The following is a 17,322-nucleotide window of genomic DNA, read 5'->3' on the forward strand; positions in this document are numbered from 1 at the left end:
TCAGCCTTCACACAGGTTCAGGTTCCTCATTTGAGTGACTACGGCGTTTTTTGGAACAATCCATATGTACATCCCCCCGTTCCCAAGAAAAGGACCCCGCTTCCCACGAGTCGTCAAAGCACGCTACAGGAGCAAAGACCACAAGTTCATCATCGCGTAGCGAATTGCCGAGCACAGGTCGTGATCGTACACGAGGTGGTGAATCTGGTCAGTCCAGTGGCAGCAAATCTCACCGCAAACACGACAATCGTGCCTTTCGCCCTTCCAATTCAGCCGCTACTTCGGCTCAAGCGACACCGAGCCGATCTGCTGCCCAAAGCTCTCATTATGGTGCATATGAAGGAGACCGATTGGACACGCGTCCTTCAGCTTCTCCTGCCACTATTGGCTCAACAAGTCGAAATACCTTTCCCCAGGCATCATCTTATCGATTCGAAGAGGATCCAAATCAGGACCGTTCTGCGGACAGCTTTGAGTCAGTCGCCGCAACATATTCTCAGATGTCGTTGCAGCAGTCCATGGCTTCCCCTCGAGGTCACAGCGATCATTAGACTGGGAATTGGAGGAAGAGAAAGGTACGGAGGGCTTGGTGTTCGGTTCCCCTTAGACGTAGAGACACGAACATCACTAGTGTGATCTCAATAGCTCCATGATATGCAACTAGAATGACGAGGTAGTACAAAACGACGATGCGGCGAGCCCGCGTATACTAAACATCCACAGCGGCAGTGACGCTGACTTCTACTCCATCGTTCAGTCCTTCCCCTTGTCCTGGCTGCTGTGCTCGTTCTAATATCTCTCTGTGCAAAGTGTCCACTAAGCTTCTGCCTTTTCTGACATAACATAGTAAAGCCGGGTTGGCGTCATCCCCTGTTCGGTCTTGCAAAACTTCGCTCGCAGGTACTTGAGTGACGGTCTCGTCATTGTATTTGAAGAACGTATCGCCTGTACGCCGAAGAATTGATTAGCTAGCATTCGCTAATCTATCGCACATCCACCGAGAACGAATGCTGAGACTCACTATGATCAGGCAAGAAGGCTTGATATGTCCAATAATGTCCAGAACCACTGTTCTTTCCCCTGTGCATGAACACGCTCACCAACTCGTACTCCCATTCATCCACCGCATCTTCGGTAGGATTCTGCCACAGCTTATCCATCTTGTCACGAAGTTTCGGCAGACTATCTTGCAGAGAGGCGATTTCCATCTCCGCTTGATCTGCCTCGGTGTCCAGAGCTGTCAAAAAGTCTGGGGTGAGTTCGTCGGTTAGAGCAGCGATTTCGAGGTCTGATCCAGCGAGTTGACGAAGGGCGGACGACGCATGCTTAAAGGTTTGAGGGATGGACATGGGCTTTGAAGCGAGAAAGCAAGTCAGCGTAGGTTTTGTGTCATCGGAGGGGTGCAGACTGTGATGCTCACCTTGTGGTTTCTCAACTGATGCAGCCTCGTTCTCACCCGCACCATCTCTCTAGTCAACTCGATTGCCGCCTCCCTCTTCTTCGCATCTGCAGTAGTCAGGAACCGCCCCATCGATAAAGTCTGTTGGAATCCGATATGCGTGTTCGTCTTTCGTTCACGACCAGTGGCGGGGTCATATTGCGATCGCTGAAAATAGTCATGACGTGTAAGGTTAGCCATCATCGCAGCAAGCTCGCCTCATTGCCGCTTCTCGTGCTTCGGAGGCTCACTCACCCTCATCTGAATATACAACATTGGCGGAAACTCGTCCATCAAGTCCATCATATAACCTTTCTTACCCTCGTATTCGATATCGGCTCCCTTCAGATACAGTTCCGCAAGACAATCGTACAGGTCTTTGCCTTCTTCCTCGACCCCGATAATAGGGTGGGTGAAGACCGATTCCACGGGAGTCTGGGCTTCGTAGGCTGTTTCTTGCTCTGAGATTTCAGCTACGACCTGGCCACTGATCTCGTTCGGTGGGGTATTTGCGGAAGACGCAGCCGGGGATTCATAAACAATCTGTTGGCGGAATTTACAAGAGAACAAGCTAAAAATCGCATGATTAGCTTTTGCTGCTACCACGGGTCAGGGAAAACGACGGCTTACCTTTGTATGAGATTTGATCCATTGCTGCCATTATCATCGGATGGCTCATCAAGGGCTAACTCGAGTTGCGATAGAACGTTGATCAAGACTTCCGCAGAATCTTGCTGTAAACCTGTTGTGGCGAACATCTGTGTTAGCGTTTCATGTACGCGATTGTCCGACGGAATGGACTTACCAAAGCGCAGTCCAGAGCTCAATGTGTCCTTCTTCAACAATGGTGGACGGGGTGGAAGGGGTGGTGGACCGCTTGGCGGATTATATTGGGGTTCTTCCATCTCGTTCATGGGTGACTTAATATCCAGATGACCAATCTCGGTCGCAGCGGACGGGGACCCAACATAGTGCTGCGGAGCTTCATCTGCTTGACTTCCTACCTCCGTCTGGCTCAGAGGCGCGATCACCTCAAAGTCGTCGACCTCCATTGGTGTGTCTACCTTTTCGACATGCTCAAACCCATCGGATTTCACTCTTACTCGATCTTCAGACGATCTGGACGAGTCGTCGCGATCCTCACTGGCTCGCTTGCCAAGTACGGACGTGGATCTGGAACGTGATGGCGATCTCTGTATCTCGTCGATCAAAGGCGGGTCACTTGCAAAAAGTGGAGGGGATGTTTCGGGGGATGCCACCTGCGTGGAGGACGGTGACGCGACGTCAGGAATATTTGGAATATCAGGAATAGAATCGAAGGTAGGCCCTGCAGGGGCCGAAGGCGCTTCAACTTCCGGTTCGACTATGGCATCGACTTCTGGCCGAGTGATAGCAAGATATGCGAGCTCTTCGTCAGGTCGGACAGAAGGTGTCTCGGACTTGTATAGCTGTAGGAATAGCAACCGAAGCTGTCGAACGACTAGAATGGCACAGTCAGCGTAAGTCCCACTCAATGGAAGCAAACTTACATCGTTTGGCTCGCTCAACATCAGATTTTGGATTGGCTGAATGACGAGAAACATCCTGTTCGAATGAAAGGACAGCTTCTCGTAGAGGTTTGATTGAATACAGATATTGCAAAATGGAGTTGAGGTAACTATAAAGCGCTATCAGTGATGCCTACGGCTACTTCGGGATGCGAGCTTACCATGTGTTTCTGAGTCATTCGTCAGCACATTGACATTCATGACAAGCATGGAACTCACCCGATATTCTGCAAGCCAACTGGGATGTCCAGCCGAGCAGGGGCGTCGGGTTCTTCTCGTTGTCGAATTAGCGTAACTTCGTCACACCGAAAGAATCGACATACCTCTTGAACCGGTCTGCAGGAATGTCTTGAGTCCAGGTCGTTCCTCGCCAGGCGCATCCGCGATCAGCTGCAAACACATCTTGTAGTGTTCCGCTTTGCCAGGATATTCGTTGACCTGCGGGCGCATAATGAGCTCCTTCTAATGTATCGTCCCAATCACATTATGTACGTACAGCCATTTCGTATTGCCTGCGAGAATGATATACTTGATTAGCTTCAATGACAGCATGGCGTAGACCCTCACTCACATGATCAACCCGTCATCAACTGCGTCTCTCGGTGCACTCAAGGCAGCGTATGCTTCCTCGACAGATATCAATGTTTGCCCACTTCCTCCCAGTTTCTTCATCAAGTCCGAGTTTCGCTCCCTGCCAATTAAGACGAGCGCTCTTGACAGGTCTTGCTTCTCCTGAGGTGAGGTGGCAGACTGCACAGCGCGCTTATGCATGTCTAGGACGTATTCATCGGGCGCTTCGTGAGCCTCTACACCGATGACCTCGACGTGCTCGGAAGTGTACCCAATCGTTCGGTAAGCTCGATCAATATCGTCTATATAAGATGTCAAGTCAGCTCTTTCCGCCTTCATGGGCCCTGTGCGAGAGACGATGCATCTGCTTACCAGAAGAGTACTTGTCTAAAGATCGCTCGGTCGCAACACGTAGTTGCAGGGCCTCTTTGCCCACGATAGGCGCCGCTGCCACCTGTTCCAGCGCAGCTAGGTATTTAGAAGTATTCCGAGCATCGCAGGATATTTGTAATCCGTATGCAGTTTCGATAGTGGTCGCTTTGTCGAATTTGGTCGCTCCGAGGGTGAGACAAGCAAGGCGAACGGTATCAGGGTAGAAGTTTGCAGCTTTGGTGACATCAGCGTCTCCATCATCTGTCGAGAGACAGCTTGACTCACCTTTCGGATAACGATTAAAGTCAAGGATATTTCCGATGGCATCTTCTAGCGGGACAGCTTGTATCCAAGGTGGACTCGTAGGGAAGATGTCTGTAGGATCACAATCAGTCTTGCCTAATCTGATAACGACGCATTCAACTCACCGTTTCGCTTTTGGTACGCCAAAAGGTATAGTGTTACTTCGACCCATGCTCGAACCATGTACTGATCCATCTGTATCATCTTCTGCTTGTCCTCTGCCACGGTTTCGTCCCCACCCCCCATCTTGAATGGGCCCACTCGGAGTCCGTCGGGTTCTTGTTGGCAAGCGAACCCGATCTGATACAAAACATTGGAAGAAGTGAGATTCGCTCCAATCTTTCTCTGATACAGATTGTTGTTGAGCGCAACCCAACCTCGTTGGCCCCTGAATAGGGGATTGATGAGAAGTCTAGCAGGCGGCGGGTGCGATCAGCATCGCGACAGGAATATTTTGTGATAACGGGCTATCTCAAACTCACGTTGTGATCAAGGTCCAGGCCTCGTTCACGCTCTGAGGACCGCTCCATCCAGGACCAGGATTGCTCATTTTCTCTGCTGTAAAGGCTCTAGCCAGACCAGCAGGTATCTGCCCCGGCACCATCTCGTCCACTTGGATCCACAAATCTGACGAACAGCTAAGGAATAATCTGGCATGACCCTTGGGCATCTCGAAGGATGTCCACGAGGGATCCGCATCGATACCGAATGTGATGTGAGGGAACACATTCATCTGTTCGTCCACTTCCACTCGCTCTATGCGTTGTTCTTGCGGGGACTGGACTAATGTATCGAATTGATGGAGATGATGATGTTCTTCTTCCACAAGCAGGCGAGATGCTTGAAGGTCGTTCAACGTTCTCCACTCCTCATGTCGAGCTGTTCGTGCCTTCTCGAAGTCGTCCTGGCTATCGTAAAGGCCGCTTGATTGCACCGACGCTTCCCATTCTTCCATGTTCGTCAGATAGCTCATCTCTCCTCGACCTGCCTTGATCCTGATCCATCCCCAGCACGTTGTGCAGAAATACCAATCATTGTGATTCTCTTTGCGGCCGGGTAGCGCATCCCAAACGTCGTCTAGGGTAGAAATGTGCTCCGCATCCGGTATAGACGGGATGGAAGCGGAAGATCGATGTGATGGAGCGGGACTAGGAGGCGGAGGAGCGCCCGTCGCCAGGGGAGGTTGGATCGTACTGCTTCCAGCAGCTGATATGGGTCGAGGTGGGTTGGAAGCCTTCTTATTCACTGACGGTTGTGGGAGGTCTTCGATTCGCGGTCGTACCAGCTCATGTTCGTGAGCAATCTGCAACCATCGTCTAGGCAGAAGACCGGGTCCGATCTGCGGTCTCTCAGGAGAATCGCCGGTCGGATCGATGTCCATATTAAAGCTTTGCAGATTGGCTTTCCAAGCATCTACATTTCCAGTGGTCTTTTCACCAAGTGTCGACTGACTGCCTCTGCGCTGGGGTATCAGTGACTCGCCAGGGATGTTATCGTCATCACTGCCGATATGCTCAGCTATGATGCCGGGCGTGTAACCAGGAGGGTGTTCCTCAGGTGGTTCGATGACAGCTTCGGGCGGTCTGTAAGGGGCATGGGGAGGATCTAGCTCGACTTCAGTAGTGGTCACCGGTACCGTTGATTGAACGTCGGGGAGAGAGGAAGGTTCCGCTCGAATAGTCGAGGTCGGGCTCGTAGGACTGTTAGAGTGCGTCGGTGGCAGAGGAGCAGTGTGATATCGCGTTCTTGATGAACCAGGACCGGTGTGACTAGGTCGTTCGCTTTTGGCTGATCGAGGTGATTCAGGCGATCGAGGACCAGCAGGTTTCGGCAGAGAGGTCTTGTGAGAAGAAGACGGAGATGATGAAGGAGATGATGAGGGCATGGGGTGGTACTGGTATGCTCGGGCGTACTGACTGCCAACAGACAGGGATTTGCTAGGGGAGCGTGGAGATTTCGAGCTTTTCGGGCTGGTCGGAGATTTGGGTGGATCGGCCGTCATGTTGCTCAGAGGGAATGCTGAATGAATGACCAAGGACGATTATAAGTGTTCCGGCGAGTCTCCCCACGAGTTGGCCGTGATTTGTGTGTGACCAATCCTTGCGTTCCGTTCCAGCTCTATAGGACTCGTGCTGATCTCATGAAAGGAGCAAGATCGATTTCCAAGCTTTGTTGCGGCGGTCACGAAACACAAAGGGTGGGGTATTCAGTCAAAGATATACCCACGGACAAGGGGTTTCGACGTAGAGAGATGCAAGGAGCGCTCCTACTATGTCAAGATGTTTATTACTACCTGCCTGGGTTTTGATGACCATTAAAGAAGTGGTGGACGTGGGTGGTGGGTGGTTCGGTGACGATGAGCGAGCTCGAAGTCACGTGGCACATTCTCCTACAACAAGAATTTGATCCCGTTCACCTCACCCCCCTCTTTCCTCTCCCTCGTTCATTTCGGTCGCCATTCAAAAGTTAAAGCCCAGCATCGTTGCTGCCTCCTGCTTCAGATACTCATGTCCGACACACTTGACTACTAATTGGCAAATAATAACATATCCTACTGCTCACGAAAATGGCGAAGCGAACGGCCGAAGATCAAAAGACGAGAGATGATGCTGACGATGATGAGCAAGTGGAAGACGTGAGCGATATCTCTGTGTGCAATGATGACAACATGAGCTGAAAGTGTCACTCGTAGCCCGGACAGAGGAACCTCCCCCTTGCTCCAGTCGAGGGTCGAGTGTAAGTTGTGTCCGAGTTCTGCGAGCATGACTGATGGCTGACCGATAACCGCTGCAACAGTATTCGAGGCATGCCCAAACGAAAAGGTTTAGGAACTCCAGCTGTAGGTAGAACGTGCTATGCCGTCCCCTATCCCAAAAGCTGACATCGATATTCAATAGGCTCCTTCCCCGACGCCTGCTGCCGCTCCATCATCCGCTCCAGCCGTACCTCCTGCTGCCTCACCTTTTGGAGGATTCTCGTTCGGGGCACCAGCTACCACCTCATCAACACCATTTGTGTTTGGCTCGTCGTCGTCTTCCACACCGGCACCAGCTGCCGCGGCTCCTCCCGCAAACCCCTTTTCTGGATTTGCATTTGGCGCTAAGCCAGCAGCGGCAGCAGCTCCGGAACCTGTCAGACCTGCTTCTACACCCGCTTTCTCTTTTGGTAGCACAGCTGCACCCCCTGCTCAATCGCCCGCACCTGTCACAGCTCCCGCTCCAGCACAACCTGCCAAGCCGTTTGCAGGGTTTTCTTTTGGCTCGACATCCTCTCCTGCTCCAGCGTCAGCTGCAAGCAATCCTCCTGCCGCCGTCAAACCTGCTGCTGCCCTCTCATTCGGATCGACCTCTACACCATCGACTTCCACACCGGCTGCTTCATCTTCATCCACCTTCCCTGCATTCTCCGCACCGGCACCTAAGCCTGCTGAGAGCAATGCCGCGACTACTTCCGCCTCCAAGTCCACACCAACATCATCTCAACCGACACCTCCACCAGAAGGGGAAGTCTCGTACTACACTGCGCTGCGCGGTCTCAACACCTCAATCGTTTCGTTCCTGACTCAAACGATCGAATCAGATCCTTTTGCGGATCTTGCTGTAGCTTTCCCTGCCTTGTTGAAGCAGTACGAAAGGCACCTGGATGAGTCTGCGAAGAAGGCGGGATGGAGACCGGAGACGAACAAGGCAATTGTTAACGGGAATGGTGAATCGAGCAAGACTGCTCCTCCTACAAACGGATCAGCTGCTCCTAAACTGCCAGCTCCACCCGCTGTGGGCGGTTTTGCTCTTCCAAAGGCGCCTTCAACTAGCACATCATCGACTCCCGCTCCCACTTTCGGTGGTTTCACACCTACACCCGCAGCTGGCAGTTCAACTTCTGGCTTCACCTTCGGCAGTGTAAGACCTGCTGCTCCTGTATCAACACCAGCTCCTGCAGCTGCTACACCAAAGAAGCCTTCTGCGGAAGTGTCGAAGATGGTAGAGGACGTGATCTCTGGCAAAGACGAAGAAAAGAAGGACGGGGAAACGGCTGCACCCAAACCTTTCACCTTCGGTGCGTCAAGTGCAACTCCTGAAAGCAGCAAAAAAGCGACCGGTCTGTTCTCTTTCGCTCCGTCTGGACCTTTACACCCTTCCACACCGGAAAGCAAGACTTTCACGCCATCGTCCACGCTTGAGAGCGCTACACCTGCCAAATTAGGCAAATTCGGTCCCGGTGGATCTCAACCTCAGCTTGCTTTTGGAGGCGCGAAGACTTCCCCAGCTGCAGGCACGCCTGGTACACCTGCCGCTGCTAAGCCTTTCAGCTTTGGCTTCGGTTCAGGAGCACCCTCGGCATCGACTACTTCTCCCGCCACTGGTGCAGGTTTCAGCTTCGGAGCCAGTTCCGGTACCGCTCCAGCTGCTCCAGCTGCTGCCCCAGCATTCTCGTTCGGCTCCAGTAGCACAACAGCGCCGAAACCTGCTGCAACGACATCCTCCTTCTCGTTCGGCTCTACTTCTTCTGCTTCGACTCCTTCATTCTCATTTGGTGCCAAGCCGGCCGAAGATGCTTCTAAATCCTCCGGGTCTTCGACCACGCCAGCATCCGGATCGGCATTCTCGTTCACCCCCTACAACCCCAAGCCTGCTGATTCGACAGGAGATGGTGATTCTACACCCACGTCCGAGGGCGACGCGACCCCAAGCAAGAACTTGGCAGAGACCGCTGGTGCGGGTGAGGAGAACGAAGATACCGTGGTAGAGCAACGAGGCAAGCTGCATAGCTTGGAAGAAGGCAAATTCGCTCTCAAGGGTTTAGGCCAGTTCAAGTTGAAGCGATCGAAAGATGGTGATGCTAGTGGAAAGAAGAAGCGCAGGTTGTTGATGAGAACTGATGGAAACGGCAATGTCATCCTGGTAAGCCAACATCCTTATGAAGGGATGAAGAGTCGTACTAACGTAGTGAATGGCAGAATATGTCGGTGAACAGTACGTTCAACCCATCAGTTGATGGATCGCACGTCAAATTTCTTGGCTTCGATCAAGATGGTAAACCTGTATCATACGCTTTGAGAGTGAAGAACGCACAGACTGCTTCAGATTTGCAAAAAGCCTTGGAGAAAGAAGTGGAGGCGATCAAAACCGAGGCATAAAAGGGGAAGAATTGTACACATCTTGTGTTAGTCGAGCGGTATGCTTGCTACCATTATATGGGCCGATGTAGATAGATCTCGACGAAGCTAGAGATTTGATATCTCACTACACATGTACAAATACATGCATCTGGGTGATGAATCGGGTCGCATTGCGAGAACGACAGTATTCCAGACGCGTTATGAAAATGTTGGCTGCAAGATGAGATTGTGGAGAGACGCGTCTGGTGACTTCATCGATCGTCGATTATTACCTGTCACTTTGACTTTTGGTAACTCATCGCTCTTCTTCCTTCTGCGTCTTCCATCATCACCATCATGTCAACAGTATAAGCACCGCGGCTCGATTCTCATCTCTCGTTTCTGACTCATTTGCAATCGGCATCCACCATGCCAACTCCCTCACCTACGGAGACTGACACCTCGTTGCCCTCCACCGTCTCCCTTCCTCCTCCTGCTTCTGCACCTGCTTCGGTCCAAGCTATCAACCGACCGATATACGCTTTCTTCGGTGGAAATCCCTCTGCTTCTTCTTCGAGCTCCTCGTCGTCCTTGCAGCTCCCGGCCGCTCCGCCAGCTGTACCGAAGCGAAAACGGAAAAAGGCTGAAGATGCTTCTGTGGGCACTCAGGCTCGACTCTCGTTAGCAGGAAGTGGAGGAGAAGGTAAAGCTTGGAGTCTTGGAAAACCGGAAACGGAACAGAAAGGCGTCGCTGGTACAAATGGGAGTGCAGTCGGTGGACATGTAGGAAAAGGTGCAGGTGGGGAAGAAGAAGAGTTGAGGGAGATGAGTAAGAGAGGTGGGGGAGGGAAGGAGAGGGGCAAAGGCAGAGGGAAACGGAAAGCGGATGCAGGAGAAGGCAGCGGTGCAGCGGGGAGAGCTGGTAAGTATAGCTGGGTATCTATGCAGATGATTGGTCAGCTAATGACTCCTCATTGGTCCACAGCAGGCGCTCCTGGAGCCCTTCCCGGCTCAGACGACATGCTGATCGACCCTTCTATCTTAACACATGGCGAGTCCAACGCAGAGCAAACCAGCTCTCCTGTCAAGCGGAAAAGAGGCCGACCTCGCAAATCACAACAACCTAACAGCTCGTCCATCGATCATCCTTCTGCTTCTCATCCTACGATTATCTCCTCATCTCCTATTGCAATCCATGTCCAAGCCGGTCCTTCTGTCGCTACTTCGAAGCCAAGAGCTCCCCGCCATTCGGACGATTTCGTAATAACCAGCTGTTCAGTTGGCCCTAGTCGAACCAATGGCGGCGTTGGTCTTGCGAGAACAGCTTCGAGAGGACTTGCTCCAGACGATGCGATAGAGATTGATGAACATCATCTTCAACCTGTCTCCTCGTCGCCGGCAAAACCGAAGAAGATCGCCTTTGCGGCCGATTCGAAACCCACACATTCATTTTTCAGCCGTCTCGAACCAGATGGCGGAAGATCGAGAGCGTCATCTGTGGCGTCAGACACGGTTCCAAAGCCACCGCTTGGGGATGTGCCGAAAGCAGTGGACGGTGGAATGATTCAGAAGGAGAAGAGAGCGAAGCAGCCTCATGCTTTCTTGAAATTCGCAGGAGGCGGTAGTGGAGTAAGTGGTCTGAAGAATGGTTGGGGAAAGGAGGAATGGAACACACCTTTACCAGGAGGAGACTGGCCCAGCCACGCTTCGGTGGATCAGCTTCTGGTCAAGGAGGGAAACCATAGCGGATCAAGTCGAAGACCGAAACGTGTACTTCCGTATCCTGAAGACGACACTTTCTGGTCTTTGACCGGCATATCCGATAATCTAACCCAACACCCGGGATCGCCTTCTACCTCTTCGACCATACCTTTCATCACCCAGCATCCCGCTTTCACTTCCATTCCTGCGAAGGCTAAATCATCCAGCGCCAATCGCGATGCTTGGTGCGATCGCTACAGACCCTTACGATCTTCCGAAGTCCTCTCGAACGAGTTGGAAACGACCTACTTGCGAGACTGGCTTTCCACCCTCGCAGTGGGTCACCATGAGGGCAAGACACCCAAAGTTGTTCGCAGAGTGCGCAGGGCGAAGGCTCGCTCGGCGTTGGTAGAAGGATGGATTGTCGATGATCTGGGGTTGTATGGTGAACCCCTTGAAGACGGGGAGACCTCAGCAGATGAAGTGGAAGAGCTAGAAGAACTGGAAGAACCGGAAATCAGTCCAGATTTTGATAAGAGACCAAACGAGTATCCACCTCTCGAATCTAGATTGACGAACACAATCATGCTCAATGGACCTCACGGCGCGGGGAAGACCGCAGCTGTATATGCCGCAGCCCACGAACTCGGCTGGGATGTCTTCGAAGTCTACCCCGGGATAGGGAAGAGGACAGGAGGCAACCTTATGTCATGGGTAGGAGATGTCGGACGGAATCACATGGTCGCAAACGGGGGAAAGGAGGATGGTGCAGAGGGGAAGAAACCAAAGGTCGAGAAGGAGAAGAAAGGAGCAGAAAATGGAGTAGCAGGAGGAATCAAGTCTTTCTTTGGCTCAGGAGCGGCGAAGAGCAAACTAGCTGCTGCCAACGGAACGAAAAAGACGAACATCGAGTTGGGGAGTCAAGGTTCAGCAGCGGAACCCATTGACATCGCGATGCACGATGGATACGACCATGACGATACCTCAGACGACGATGATCGCCCGATCCTGCTGGGTCCGCCGACGCCGAAAGCAAGTGGGTTTAACGAAGCAGTCGTCGTAACAGACACGAGTGCTGAACCCACCAAAGTCAGACAATCCTTGATATTGATCGACGAGGCGGATATCCTCTTTGAGGAAGAGGCGACTTTCTGGCCAGCTGTGATTTCGTTGATTGCAGAATCGAGAAGACCGGTCGTATTGACATGCAATGGTGAGTGCTCACTGTACAAGCTGTTTTAAATCTCTTATTGGGCACAACAGCTGACATAGCTTACGACATAGATCTCAAGCGGATACCGAAAGATCAACTCCCTCTTCAAGCGATACTGCAATACCGTCCGCCTCCTTTGCACATCGCTATACCATACCTTCAAGCCATCGCAGCGCAAGAAGCGAAATCTTTGCCAGATCTCGACGCAATCGTGCGAGAGTCTACACATCGCGGCCAAGACGAATTGATGGACCAACCGTTACCACCGAATGGGAATGAAAGACTACCGTACTTCGACTTAAGGCGAGCGATCTCTCAACTGCAACTTGAAAGGGGACCGTCTCATCCTTGGGATCTGCCTAAACAACCGCCACAAGAAGGTCGATCGGATCTCGACAATTTGAAGGGGCTGCTGCGTCGGTTTGATGCGGTATCGTACGCCGATGCCCATGTCGATCTTCGACCTTGGGCCAAAATGGAGGTGAGCCAATATTCATTAGATCGTTATCAATAGATCTAGGAGCTTATGAACCATGATGTTTGCGTTGCAGATTATCGACATTGATAGGGTTTCACCATGCACTGACGACGAGATGGGTATACATGCATTGATCAAACCAGAGATAAGAGAATCGTATCCTGTCTTGGCGGGCTACGATCGCTCGTCCGACATTGCTCAGTCCCTCATAGACCTTGCGGGAGGTAGGATGGGTCCGTTAGGCAATCTCAATGTGGATCGGTGAGTCAACTTGACATCCCTCTCTTGAAGGATGGGGCAAGCTGACTTTTCTTGTCTTTCAGAGCGCGATACATCCGTTCTACACTCCCTGTACTTGATCCTCTTATCCCACTATCAAGTCCTCTCCTCCCCCACTCCTCACTCTTCCTACACACATTACCTACCATCCTGCAAATCGTCGAAGTTGATAACCTCCTCGAATTGGCGGAGAACGAAGCTATCCAACGCGGCGAAGAGAGGATCAATAGGAAGACTGGAAGACCAGTAAGAGGCGGAGGGGGTTATATGAGATGGTTGGAATTGGACGACGAGGTAGTGGCTATAGCTAGAGGATTGAGTTGGGCCATGTGAAGACTGCCCGTTGGGTCTGGCTGGGTGGAGAATGAAGCGACGAAGCGGGGCATCGTATGGCATTTGCATAGTAGCAGAGACTGTACAACATTTGACATGTCATGTAAATCCATCATGTTTGACATTACTCGTAACATTAAGAGAAATTGACATCCGCTCTCTTGATATCTACAAGACTTTTGTTATCCTTTCAACCCGATCTCACCTGGCCGGATTACGTCTCTACCACTCTCAGTCCCCACCTAGTCCCAGCACCTGCTGATCCACTGCCCTCCGCTCCTATACCCTCACCTATAAGATCCCCGTCCAACCTCTGCGCCACGACACTTCGCCCAGTGCCAAAAGCTACACCATCATTTTTTCTCAGTAAGAGTAGAGGGAGTGGCATCATCTCCGTTTGTGATTGTGTAGGCTTCTCAACTTTCGCAGGGACGTATAGATTCAGCATCTCAGGTGGGGACTCGTTCCTCTCCAACTGTTGTTGTGTAGTCGATATACCGATTTCATGATTGGACGATGCAGATGTTTGTCGTAGATCCTGAGGCTCGGTATCTTGCGTGATAGCCGCTTCAATCGGTACGACTGCGAACTCTGCCTGAGTCTCCGCTGTCTCAGCATCCATACTCGTGTCTCTTGTATGATCTCGTAGAGACGGATCTAGGAGATTCTCATGAGATTGTAGAGTAGGGGGTTGCTCCGTCTCTGGCTCAGCCTCGGCTTCGATGTCCGCGTCGAACGGTCCCAAGTGGTGCAATGACGAAAAGTCGTTATCGGCCATACTTAGCGCTTCGGCGATTGCCATCTCAGCAGGCTGCTGATCATCGTTCCCTCGAACCTCCTCCTGCCCTCTTGTTTCCGATGATGGTTTATTACTGATGTCGTTCGAGGGGCGTTGCGCGTTCTCGTCGGACCAAGGCGTTTCAGTAGCCTGAACTGATCCCTCCAAACCACTGGACATGTCTTGTTGATCTTGAACAACGCTCTTTCCACTGCTCTCTTGCGCACCACCATGCTCCGCTCTGCTTGCCAGCTTTTCCAAAGCAGCTTGTGCTACGCCATGCTGCATAGCTTTGATGATATCCTCCGGACCTGGCATCTCGACCACCACAATCACATGATTAATGTCTTTCGGATATGCGCTAAGGACGCTTTGCTCAGCGCTATGCGGGCTGTTGTCGAAATAAGGTCCAGCGTATTCTGGATTGATGTACCCATTGTTATCAGACGGACGAGTTCGACGAGCATTTGATTGCCATACTGTCAAGTGGAGCGGACCAAGAGGACCAAGATACACCTCTAGAGGCTCGCGAGGTCGGGTCGGATCAGCAGAATCAGAGAAGAAGAACTCGGATATTGTCAGATCGAGGGTGTTCTTGTCGGGATGGAAGACCGGAGGTACCAAGATTTGAGGGACAGGGTCGATAGGGTGGGATGGAACCGCGATTGACGCGTCAGAAGTGCTGAAGAAGGAGGTAGAGAAGCAAGCTACCAGAAGTATAATCAGCACCCTCCCAGAAACATTCGCAGATGCACCACTCACAAACTCCTCCGATAATCCAGCACATCCAATCCTCGACTTTCTCCACTAAAACGGTCCGTTGACCCATCCCATCGCCATTGGGACCATCCATTGGACGCTCTGCTCTTCCAGCCTTGGACCAGCTCAACAATGCCTGTACACCACCATCCTCGTCCTCCGCCACCACAGCGATTGCCAGAGCATTACGCTTTGTTTTCTTCTTCTTCATTGGGGGTTCGACTGACTCTTCGGTCTCGTGTAGACTAGCCTGTGCAGTCGAGTCGGGCTGTGGTATCTGACCGAGACCTGTCGCAGGCTCGTCCAACATCATTGGGAACGGCTGCTCCTCCATGCTAGGAGCCAGTTCTGTTACGGCGCCATTAAGCGTGGCGGGGGGATCGGTAGGCTGGGTAAGAATAGATGTTCGAGCAACCACTGGTGAAGGCTTTGCTTTGATCCTGATGGGTCTTGAACGTGAAGAGCTCTGTCCTGCGACTTCCGCACCTCCCATTCTTGCACCTGGAGCGCTGAGATACCATCGAGCTCCGCCTGTCAAGTCCTCCGCCCAGTTGACCATTCTGACCAACCCGATCCGTTGCAGCTCGCTGACTGGATCACCCTCATTCTCCGCGATTCTGACTTCCCCACTCTCCACTTTGACCAATTTAACAGGATCCGATTTGGTACCGCTTTGCAAGTCAACAAGCGAAACTATCGATCCGTATGTGAGTCTATCGTCGTCATATCCTACCGCGCCTAGTCGATCTCGCGAGGCTTTCTCGGATTGAGGAACGGCACGATGTATGATCTCGAACTTGAACGGGGTCCATTTACCAGTCTTGGAGGTAAGTCGCGGATCATTGCCATCTTCGTCCGTTTCGAGCTTCATGTACTTTGTTCGGACGGTTTGACCATGTATCCGTGTCCAGAGCGCAAAGGACGATTTGGTAGACAGACAACTGGCCATGGAACGAGCCTTTGCGGTCTTCTGCGATGGTTTGGAGACGATCTTCAGTGTTGTTGACACGAGAGTTGCTAGTGTTCTGTCGGCCGCGGGTTTCGACACTGTTATTCGAGATGCCTCGCCTGGGGCGATCTTGACATTAGACTCTTGGCCAGTCTCGTTGTTAGGTGTCGTAATACTACCGAGATGTCCTGCTAAAGTCTCGTTGTGGTCGTTTCCAGCTTGTCGCACCGCCTCGGCTAACGGTTGTAACACTTCCATTGATGACGAGCCGAGCATGTCGACCAAGGAAGACTCGTGCACTTCGTCCACGTCTGGAAATCCGTCATTTGGTGGTTCAAAGGGATGATCAATTGTTGGGGTAGGAGCCAGGGGTATCTCTTCTTTTTCCGCCACTGCCTCTGCAGCCGGATGCTCCTCAGCAATCTCGGAAATGACGCCATCCGCGGTACTCTCTTTACTGCCTTCCTGCTCCAGCTTCAATTGCAAGACGAACTCTTTCCCCTTGCCAGCATCCTCTCCCACCCACAGACCAGGGAAAGTCAAGCCTTCTCTGAGGGCATCGCGGTCCCTTCCTTCTATTCCACTCCGGATCTTGGGCAAAGTGGCCCCGAAACCAGCGTTCAGAGCCGCATCACGCAGTTTTCGTTTGCGGTCCAATCGTTCGGCCCGCTTGCCTTGATGAATGGGTACTTCCGGAGCAAGAGAGGTATCAAGCTGAGCGGGTATAATACGATGAGTTTGCGATCCCGACACTGAAGGAGTGGCAGAGGCCGACGAGGAAGGAGCTGGAGTTAAAGGTGGATTGGGAATTGTCGACAAGGTCACTGAGGTGATAGTAGGTAGCACTGCGCCAGTCACACGAAGGATAGGTGGAGGATTCAAGATCCTGCAACCGACAGAGTCATAAGTTACTCAGCCCAGAAGGAAGCGGTGGCGGCTGTTCACTCACCTTCTTTCTTTGCCATAACTTTTCTGACCGGTGGTAGGGTGCCAGACTTCTACTGTCGATATTGGGGGTTCGAAGCTCCTCGATGACGAATTGTTTGTCTGGTGCATAGGTAATGAATCAATCACCCGTGCAGCTATCACCTTGCCAAGTTGGCGCTGACTAGACGATGATGCAACCTCTCGATGTCGTTCTGATGCTGTTTTGAGCGAATAGGACAATGTCTGCGATACCAAGAAGTGAGAAGTCCGATCCTGCCCACACAATAGAGTAAGAAGCACTCACACCAGGTTGTTCTGCTGGGACTTTCCTCGCTGCAAGCAATCCATCCAGGTTGATCGACTGTACTTCCCCGTCATCATTCTCCCCTTCTACCGTTCCCAGATGAGCCTCATCATTCTCCCTCGTTTCATTCTGCTCATGCTCGGGAGGAGGTGGGAAGTTATAATCTGTTGATCCAGCTATGGCGTTGATGAGTAAGTCGAGTGGGGTAGCTGATGGGACATCGCCATTACCACTACCACCACCGTTATTGTTGTCGTTATCTAACATGATGTG

At 52.0% G+C, this 17,322-nt stretch overlaps 4 protein-coding genes across 4 annotated transcripts; 2 read left to right on the forward strand and 2 right to left on the reverse strand.

Annotated features, from left to right (window-relative positions):
• Positions 1-709: 709 nt before the first annotated feature.
• CI109_101861 (uncharacterized protein) lies at positions 710-6,232 on the reverse strand (the record flags this gene model as incomplete). The annotated part of the gene is made up of 15 exons (XM_065967046.1): positions 710-945; positions 1,022-1,352; positions 1,421-1,606; positions 1,694-2,009; positions 2,069-2,180; positions 2,244-2,918; positions 2,968-3,095; positions 3,205-3,256; positions 3,309-3,423; positions 3,482-3,497; positions 3,557-3,857; positions 3,928-4,161; positions 4,213-4,302; positions 4,356-4,642; positions 4,713-6,232. 15 exons carry the CDS (start codon positions 6,230-6,232, stop codon positions 710-712), a joined length of 4,599 nt encoding a protein of 1,532 aa, XP_065823118.1.
• Positions 6,233-6,796: 564 nt separating this feature from the next.
• Positions 6,797-9,367, forward strand: CI109_101862 (uncharacterized protein; the record flags this gene model as incomplete). The annotated part of the gene is made up of 5 exons (XM_032008179.1): positions 6,797-6,865; positions 6,923-6,966; positions 7,027-7,069; positions 7,128-9,131; positions 9,188-9,367. 5 exons carry the CDS (start codon positions 6,797-6,799, stop codon positions 9,365-9,367), a joined length of 2,340 nt encoding a protein of 779 aa, XP_031857553.1.
• A 390-nt stretch (positions 9,368-9,757) lies between these two features.
• Positions 9,758-13,332, forward strand: CI109_101863 (uncharacterized protein; the record flags this gene model as incomplete). Its single annotated transcript, XM_032008178.1, has 5 exons — positions 9,758-10,250; positions 10,314-12,242; positions 12,314-12,723; positions 12,794-12,981; positions 13,044-13,332. The coding sequence occupies 5 exons, from the start codon at positions 9,758-9,760 to the stop codon at positions 13,330-13,332; spliced, it is 3,309 nt and encodes a 1,102-aa protein (XP_031857552.1).
• Positions 13,333-13,546: 214 nt separating this feature from the next.
• On the reverse strand, positions 13,547-17,316 carry CI109_101864 (uncharacterized protein; the record flags this gene model as incomplete). Its single annotated transcript, XM_032008177.1, has 4 exons — positions 13,547-14,817; positions 14,873-16,704; positions 16,768-16,988; positions 17,050-17,316. The coding sequence occupies 4 exons, from the start codon at positions 17,314-17,316 to the stop codon at positions 13,547-13,549; spliced, it is 3,591 nt and encodes a 1,196-aa protein (XP_031857551.1).
• Between the last annotated feature and the right edge of the window lie 6 nt (positions 17,317-17,322).

This window comes from Kwoniella shandongensis, chromosome 3 (genome assembly GCF_008629635.2).
Source record: "Kwoniella shandongensis chromosome 3, complete sequence".
In the NCBI taxonomy this organism is placed as follows: Eukaryota; Fungi; Basidiomycota; class Tremellomycetes; order Tremellales; family Cryptococcaceae; genus Kwoniella; species Kwoniella shandongensis.